The following is a 9,442-nucleotide window of genomic DNA, read 5'->3' as shown; positions in this document are numbered from 1 at the left end:
TCAGTTCTGCTTCTTATAATAGAAGGCAAATTCCGTTGCACCGCCGGGAACATGCGCAGTTCCGGCGCTTCTGATTCGCATTCCTGGAGTAGACTTTTCAAACTCCGGGTCATCAGGATCAGCCGGTTCACCTTCTCGCCATCCATATTGATGTTCCATGGAAGCCATTAATTTCCTCATATAGCGTGGTGCTTGGTCGAGGTCTTCGTTTGATATCTCTTTAACCGCCTTGCGTGCTGCAATTTTCATAATCATCTCTACTTTTGTGATGTGTGCTATGGTGGTGCTCTCATCCGCAACTAATGCGCCAGTATCACACAACTGCTGTAACTCGGCAGCACTTAGTGAACTTAGTTGTGGCTTCCACGAGATGCTATGCAACAATGTGCTAGCCTGCATATCTTCTTCTAACTTGTTAAGACTGGAGACTTCTGCCACGGTCTGGCTCTTGACCGTGCATAACAACGAGCCATCGTCCGAAATTCCGTAGAGATTGGATAGTCGATCGTTGTCTTTCTGAGAAACTGAAATAATGCTTACTGTCGACGTTATCTGATTCCATGCCTTCGAAGATATCCACATGTCTGAAATATGATGCGGAATAACAGTAGCAATATCCTTTGTGATGCCCTTGGAATATTGGGCAAGAAAGAGATGTAGAACTGCGTCTAAAGTCGCAGGATGTACAGGTATTTCCGCTACTTCCTGGGATACCTCTGGCGCTGTGAGGTCAATTCGTGCAAAGGAGGTGGTCTTATTGTCCCATCTGATATCTCGTAGTAATTGGAACGACTGGCCATATTCGTAACCGTATTCCTCGCAATATTCGTAAAACGAACGTGAGTCGATAGACTTCGTGCAAGATATCGCTGCTGATTTGATGAGATCGTGGATATGTTCTCTTTCCCATTTCGCCTCGTCGACTACGTTGACTTGGGTCACATTGCACTCCTGGTATTCTGTTCGAACCTCAGCCCGGAAACATTCCGTCCAGCTCCCATTCTTTTCCGAGAATATACGAATTTCCGACCTGGTGGACTCTTTTTCGCTTACATTTCGAATCGGGCGTAGTTCAACCACCGTCTCGACAGCGTCTTGTGGTGTTTCGCCTACCATGATCGGGGCTATGAATTCTACGTCTTTGAAGTGTATACCAGATAGTGGTTGATTCTTTGTATTGACGAACTGGGTTATAGCCTCGGTAGCCATTATCAGCATACATGTAGCCGGGCAAAGAGTTGTGCCGCTGATCTTTTCGTAGGGTCATGTTAGTCCAAACCAATCTTCCCAAGTGTTAAAAGAAATTGACAAGAATGTTGCATAAATGAACGAGAGAAAGTGTCTCAAAACTCACCACATGATGGCCCAGCCAGGGAAACGTTTCTTTACAAAGCCAATTCCTCCACCTAGGTTGAAGTGGATTCCAATCATGAGCACGTCTCCCAAGAAGATAACTAGGAGCGCGTGATCTCAACCTATAGTCTTTGCTGAGGCGAGATTCTTGCCAATACACTCGACTATGATCGAATGGATATGATGGACAGTCGACTAGATAAGGCAAAGATCTATTATCTTGGCCGTTACCTGCAAGTATAGATACCGGATACCCTTCACAAAATAGCGTGCCTAAAAGCTCGAGCATAGATATTTCGGATTCTTTATTTCGTTCCAGTGTGGGATGATAATGCAGTGAAGGGATATTGTCTTTCAACGGTCTCCTGAGCGCTGGATGTGGGCCGATTTCGATCAGGTCAGTGATCGCACCGGGATACTCGGCGATGGGCCGTAATGCGTCAACAAATCTCACCGGTAATAGTAGGTTGTCAACCCAATACTGGGCCATGGCTAATTGCTTCGGGACAGCAAACTTCCCAGTAACCGAGCTAACCATCGGTATGTGCTGCAGACTGCTGGAACCCAGCTCCAAAGATCCCATTAACTGAAGATAATCTGCTGCGATCTCACGCATTGCTGGTGAGTGGTATGCGATGCCTGTGTTAACCTTCTGGGTGAAGATTCCATCTCGATCAAGTCGTTCTTTGAGTGTATCGATGATGTCGGAGGGTGCTGAAAGTGTAACATTCGTAGGGCTGTTCACACACGCTACGTGCACCACCCCATTTTCAATTGCCAGTTGCTGGAGATATATGGGAACTTGGACTTCAGATAGATTCACTGACATCATAGCTCCTGGTCTTGCGCTTGATGATCTGCGAAGTCTCTCCGCAAGCTGTCCGCGATAGTAAGCCACCTTGCAGGCGGACTTTTGTGATAGAGCACCAATTGCGTACGCGGCCGCGATCTCACCACTTGAATGTCCAACAACAGCAGTAGGAACTACTCCAAAAGCCCGGAGTAGATCAACGAGAGCAATTTGCAGTACTGTACATAGAGGTTGGCTAAACTCTGGTGAGTTAATTGTCTCAGAGTTGTAAAGCTCATCTATGGCACTGCTAGTTAGAGATATACCTAGAACGGCCCTTAGAGATGAAAAGCACCTACCAAATATAGTCCATTTGCAACCTAGGCTAGCAAGTGCGTAATCGGATCTCCGAAGACTCTCTTCGAACGTCGGGTATTGCAGCAACCCACGCCCCATTCCACAGTACCCAGCTCCCTGGCCAGTAAAGACGAAGGCGATGCCCAGCTTTGCAGAGGACACACGAACCGGTTTCGACATGCGAAGAGGTGGGTGAGCATCGTCTCCAACTTCTCCTTTTACGAAGTTAAACTCGCGCGAAGGGTCCACAACGGCAAACGCGCGCCATGGCATCATACTTCGTCGTGCTGCTAGTGTGTATACTAGCAGATCAAGACTTCGCCGATGAGTAGAAGTAAAAGTATGATAGTAGCTCTGATATGCGTTGATCATGCGCTGTAAAGCTGCAGAGTCCATGGCGCTGAGAACGAAAAGCTTTGGCCGTTGCGAATTGCCGTTAGCATAGTAGTTGCTTATGCTGAATGATATTCCGTTAGGCTGTGCTGGAATATCAACGGTGTGATGAAAGCCTTCGAGGTTATGCATTCGCAGGTAGTGGAGGGCATCGTCAAGGATGACGTGGGAGTTAGTGCCTCCGAATCCGAATGTATTGACGGAGGCCCGACGAAGACCCTGGGTTGGCCAAGGAATGCACTGAGTGGGAACCTATTTTACACGTTAGCAACAACGTATCTAGAATTTAATAATGCAATCGATGGGAGAGGACGGATGAAAATATCAAAGGATCAAAAGTCAGATTATTGATAATGAGGTAACAGGATACTAGTGGTACCTTAACATTCAAAGAGTCGGCATCGATGCTGGGATTGAGCTTTTCAAAAAGAGCATTCGGTGGGATAATCCCCTTTTCGAGAGCTAATATGGACTTGACAACTCCTGCTAAACCACTCGCTGCTTCAAGATGGCCGACATTGGCCTTAACCGAACCGCTAGCAAAGAATATCAGGTAAGCTATCGAGAATCTATCCGTTTTTAATCATCACTTACACGTAAAGAGGGGCTTCGGTAGAACGAGATATGCGGAACGTCTGCCCAATAGCTTTCATCTCGATTGGATCCCCTATTGGGGTTCCGGTACCTGAATGCTAATTAGGACAAACATAAGGACATGAGATCAACAAATTTTCACTCACCATGGGCCTCAAAATATCTTGTCTCATCAAACCCAATGCCCGCCTTTGCATAAGCGTGGCGTATAAGCGTTTCTTGCGCCTCACTGCTTGGCTGTGTGAGGACTAGCGATCTACCGTCCTGGTTTGACGCCGTCGAGCGTATTACAGCCCGTATAACGTCCCCATGATTGATGGCGTCTCTGAGAGGCTTGACAACGATAGCTACAACGCCCTCGCCACGTGCAAACCCGTTTGCCCGTGAATCAAAGCTGTAACAGCGGCCATCCGGAGACAGAAAGTTCAAGCTGGACATGGAAATAGAAGACTCTGGGTCAAGGAACACGCTTGTACCGAATATGATGGCCTGCTCTGCGGAAATCATACGTTAGAGGTTTAAGTAGCTAAATATCAACAGGTAACAGACCATAGTTGCATTTCCGCTTTGCATTGCTTGGCATGCCATATCAAGGGCCACCAAGCTGCTAGAACATGCCGAGTCAACGTGGACACTTGGCCCACGCAAATCGAAGTGCCAGCTGATTCCTAGTTGAGCTTTATTAGCATAGCATTCAACCTAGTATAACCCTTCTCCCGCGAAAAGAATAATTATTGAGTTACTTGAAACGATGAGCTTACGGTTTGGCAGTATAGACGGAGCAACGCCTGTGGCGGTTTGGCGCGGAGAGAGATCAGGATCTTTCGATATAATTGCCCTGTAGTCGTTGGAGAAGGATGCCGCATACACCGCAGTGCGGCTGCCTCGGATACTCTCGACGGGAATTCCAGCTTTCCGTCGAGCCAAGTTAGTATAATCTACCTAGACATGGCTACCAAGTTTTTCTAAGGAACTCTTACCGTTTTCCAAGGCATGATATACAGTCTCCAGGGCCCAACGCTGTTGCGGGTCTATCGACTCAGCTTCTCTAGCAGGGATGCAGAAGAAGGGTGCGTCGAAGACTCTTGGGTCTTCTTTCACAAAATGAGCGCCCCGTGCATGTATCTGGGAATATCATGTTAGCCACTCAGTAGTAAACAGTAGATAGGTAAATAGAATACCATGTTTGGCTTCTTAGTCGAGCCCCCATCGTGATGGGCGTCTAAATTTATACGGTTTTCCGGCCAATCGGTCATCAAATTCTTCCGGTTCACGATGACATCCCATAGACTACGCTCATCAACAACTTCTTGGGCCATCTTGAAGGACAGCCCAACAATGGCGAATGGCTCTATGTGAGCAGTCATCCTCACTGTCAAACTTCTGGCTTCGAAGGCAACAGGGTATTGATTCGGCGGCTCTGGTATGTATGCTTGGTCAAGTCACTAGTCTCTAAGTTTATAGATAGACGAAAAGATTTGTATGAAATATCTTGTTTATATTTATTCTCCTTTGGTAGGTCTAGTATATTTATACCCAGATATATATAGATAATTATTTACTTGAGATCCGTCGAAATTAACTGTCACCCTCCATCATCATTGTCCTAACAATAGCTACCTCCTTTCTCATATTCGGTTTCATTGGTCAATTTATGTCGATACTTGTATCCAAATCTGTTTCAAAGGCTACGGGACACAAGGATGAAGGACGGCTCTGCCTTACAAACTATATCCATAGATCTATAGGGGGATACTAATGGGGTATGCAATTATCGGATGTAACCAACAGGGCGATAATTAAGATTTAACAAGGTAGGGCGAAGTAACACTACATGCACGGCGGCGTGTAAAGGAAAGTTAAGGTTGATTTAAAATACGACACTAAATCGGCAGTGGGGGCAGAAAGGCGTCAAAAAAGGTGGCGCTTCCTACCAAAATACACCAAAAACACTCTAACTTCTAACAGCTATAATTCAACCAATTTAAGACTAGATTAATTATAAAATATACTATTTAATAGCCCTAATAATGACCTATTTTACTATATTTTTCATTTAGTCTAAGATTGGGAAATAAGCCCTTAAATAGAAGTGGTTTTATATTAATATTTAATATTTTTATAATAATGATATAACTTAAAATTACATACTAATTTAAGGTAATATAAATAATAAAAAAATCATCTAATTATAATTTAATAGCTCAATTTTATTATAATAATTTTATTTTATTTTTAAAAATAGGTTTGGATATAGAATAACTTTTTTGAAATATAATACTTTTGTATGCGTTGGTAGTGGGTGCGCCACCTTTTTTGACGCCCTTCTGGGGGGTAATATGCATATCGGCAGATGTAGCCACATTAAGTGCGAGGCGTATCAGGGGTACCCCACATATACATAGATAAATGCTAAATCCTCCTTGTAGCAACTTACCCAATACAACAACAATTACAACAACAATGTAACAGTTTGGGTATAAGACACCTTTTAATCCCGTGGTCAATCTACATAATAACTCTCATGCCGTTACAATCTGTTTCCGTTTCCAGAGAAATAATGCGACTGGCACTTGAGCCGCTCCAAACGCGCATAGTACCAACATCTGTCGATTGTATGCATCAGACAGCACGCTGCGTATCTCAGTTTGGAGGCCTTCTGGTAAGGTATCCTTTGCTGTGGAGGTGAGTTCCGTGATGGAGATTTCGATACCTAGGTGCGAGAGCTGCGATGCGACGTAGCCGTTGAAGATAGACGTTGTAATTGCCAAACCGATAGCCCCTCCCATGGTTCGAAACTGATTAGCAGCACCAATGGCCACAGCTATATCGAAGTCAGTCTTTTCTTATTGGTATCCATCGGTGCCATGAACTGAATTACGTAGTCGGTACTCACATCCATCGCATTTCTTTGCTACAAACGGTATCATGATAATCATGGTCGAGTAGCAGAACCCTGTTCCCAAACCAGGCAGAACCATATATCCGTATATCGCAGGTTCAATTGTCTCCGAACTGCTCAGCGTACTGAGAAGAGCAAAGCCAATAACCTGCAATATAGCACCAATCAGAACCAGATAGATTCCAGGGACCTTGGCCTTGCTCGCTATGCGGCCGCTCAGCACCACCCCAGCAGATGACGAGATACCGAATGGAAGAACCCTAACGCCAGCGTCAAGGCTGGAGATACCATTTACAAGCTGGAAACGCTGCGGAAGTAGGAAATACACAACAGCAAGTGGCGCTCCGACAAACACGAATCCACTAAGACAAGATTAGTTTCGATATCCCATTAAAGAGATGTGACAACGTACACCAGGAGGGCACTCATTATACGGCTTGTAAAGAATCGCCAGGGTAAGACAGGCTCGCGCACCTGATTAGCCAAGGTAACACGGCGCTCCCAACAACAATACAACCCAAAGAACAACAGACACAATCAACAAATAATAACATAGGCGGAATTCCAGGCAAACCTCGAGTCGGCTTCCTGGAAGCATGCTGTAAACGACAGAGTCGCCATGATTAGCAAAGCCGATCCCGGTAGGTCAATCTGGGCCCAGATTCTTTTGGATTTAGAGTCAATAGGTTTCTGTAACATTCGGCCTTGATGAGGGTATCCGTTCGGAATACCAATCAACGCGATCACAATAGCAAACAATCCAATTGGGGCGCTGGACGAATCGGTGGTTAACGCAAAGGTATAGAAGAGGGAAGGTTTAGGCGGCTGATCATACTTAATGATGAAGATCCAACGCCACGTTGTGTGCTCACTAATGACGCCGCCGAGGATTGGGCCCAAGACTGTAGCTAGGATGATGAAAACACCGTTTTTAGCCATAGTGTCAGCGTATCGGGACTGAGGGACGGATTCGATGAGACAAATTGCGCTCAGTGCAAAGCATCCCCCTCCGCCTAGACCCTGGAACGCACGCATAATGATACTAGTAGCTACGAGTCAAAGGAGTGTCCAGGTTAGAGCGGTCAATCGAGTAACTAACAGTTGTGCGAGAGTCTGTGAAGCAGCACATCCGGCAGAGAAGGCCGTAAACATGATGATGCAGAAAACAAATACAGACTTGCGTCCTAAAATATCGCTAAATTTGGCGAAAACAACAATGACGGCTGCTAAGGTCAGAGTTCATCCAGCATAACCACAATAGAGGGACAAACTCGCCCACATAGCCAAGCTGGTAACTCGTCAAAATCCAGCTACTCATTTCGAAACCACCAAGATCGCGAGTAATTGCAACCACCGAAGTAGTTGCGATAGTAGTATCGATACTTGTCAAGAAAAGCATAACATGCAACACTAATATCAATCGCAACATTAGTACCCTAGCCTCCAAGAGGAGTAAATAAGTAAAGCCATAACTAACACAGCATTGAGGGACCATAGAGGAGGCCCTTTGATGTAGAAGATGTCTTCAGGGTTGTAATTACTATGAGGATCGGGTGGAAAGTTGTCGCCATCGTTCACTTGAATCTCCAAAGGCTCAGATTTAGGTAGCTCGTCTTTAGACTCTGATGAAGCATTTCCAGTGGTATTCCCAACCGAATTAGCCATAGTTATCAAGTATTAAGACTCGAAAGGGACCAATATGTCTTACGAATAAACTCAAATTAGGAAATATCGCATTGAGAAGAAACGAAGAAACAGTATAGTTATTTGAAAATACGAGACCTAGTTTTATTCATTCATCAGTGTCCATTTCATTGGACACAAAATGCTTCATCTACATATATCTACCTCCTAGGTATTTAAGTACCTAGGTATCCAGGTATTGTCTTATTGTCGCGGTATCTATATCCTATATTCCGAAGGTCCCCGAAGGTGTTGGTAGATAATATCCTTGTCCCGCTATTGACATTTCGAACCGGCATGGCTCACCCCCCTTTTACGTTTTACTGGAATGCCGTACCAGAGCTTGGTGGATTGAATAAATAGTTTAATAACCGTTTACCTTTTTGACTTATATTTATACTGTTTATTTTATTTAAATATTTAAAATTAAAAACGTTAGCTATTTTTAACGTTTATTATTATTTTAATATTAAATAATATTTAAACGTTTAAATTTTTTTAAACGTTTAATTTTTTAAATATTTAGTTTTTTAAATATTTAATATAATTTTAAATATTTAAATATTTATACGTATTTTTATTATTTCCGTTAGTTTAAAAACTTTTATTATGGTTTTATATTTTTGTTAAAGTTATATAAAATAAGGTTTAATTTAAAATTAAAGTTATATAAATAAATTTAAAATAATATAAATATATAAATATATAAGTTTATATAAAAAGCTTTTTTTTTTTTTTTTTTTTTTTAATTTTTTTTTAAGTTTTTAATTTTTTAATTAATTAATTAGTTTTTTAATTTTATAATATTTTAATTAATTTTTTAAATAAATAATTTTTTAAATAATTTTATATAATTAATTTTTTAATTAATAATTATATTTATAATTTTGTGGGAACGTTGATTATGTAACTTGGGTGGGATAGACCCATTTATCTTATATATATTCCTATATATTTTAATTTTAAATTAGAATATATATTAAATATTATTAATAATAATTTTATTTATTATATATATAATATTTTTTTATATTATATATAATATCTTTATTTATTTAATATTAATTAATAATTAATAATAAGTTAATTATAAATTAGTTAAGTATTTAAAAAGAAAGAAATAATTTATGCGTTAAATTTTAATAAAAAGAAGTAAATAACCTTAAGATTTTATATTTTTGTATATAATTTTAAACCTAAAATTTCATAATTTTATATATAGTTTTAAAAAATCTTATACTAATTTAAGATTTTTAGATAAAAGAAATAATTTATATATTAAATTTTAAATCTTAAATTTACGTTTATTACATATAAATAAGTAATATTGAAATTTTATTCTATTAAATAAATAATTTTAAAGGAATTTA

The 9,442-nt window shown here is 41.2% G+C and overlaps 2 protein-coding genes across 2 annotated transcripts; both read right to left on the bottom strand.

Moving 5' to 3' along the window:
* Nucleotides 1–4,806, bottom strand: GL218_02995 (Lovastatin diketide synthase LovF; the record flags this gene model as incomplete). Its single annotated transcript, XM_033579538.1, has 10 exons — nt 1–1,246; nt 1,355–1,454; nt 1,585–2,442; nt 2,503–3,145; nt 3,273–3,429; nt 3,488–3,578; nt 3,634–3,981; nt 4,249–4,398; nt 4,468–4,612; nt 4,669–4,806. The coding sequence occupies 10 exons, from the start codon at nt 4,804–4,806 to the stop codon at nt 1–3; spliced, it is 3,876 nt and encodes a 1,291-aa protein (XP_033436199.1).
* Nucleotides 4,807–6,009: 1,203 nt separating this feature from the next.
* On the bottom strand, nt 6,010–7,788 carry GL218_02994 (putative MFS-type transporter C16A3.17c; the record flags this gene model as incomplete). Its single annotated transcript, XM_033579537.1, has 5 exons — nt 6,010–6,311; nt 6,384–6,751; nt 6,964–7,431; nt 7,489–7,612; nt 7,665–7,788. 5 exons carry the CDS (start codon nt 7,786–7,788, stop codon nt 6,010–6,012), a joined length of 1,386 nt encoding a protein of 461 aa, XP_033436198.1.
* Between the last annotated feature and the right edge of the window lie 1,654 nt (nt 7,789–9,442).

This window comes from Daldinia childiae (genome assembly GCF_008694065.1).
Source record: "Daldinia childiae strain JS-1345 chromosome Unknown Scaffold3, whole genome shotgun sequence".
Classification (NCBI taxonomy): Eukaryota; Fungi; Ascomycota; class Sordariomycetes; order Xylariales; family Hypoxylaceae; genus Daldinia; species Daldinia childiae.
Note: the sequence above shows the minus strand (reverse complement) of the source record. Positions and strands in the feature narration are given on the sequence as shown.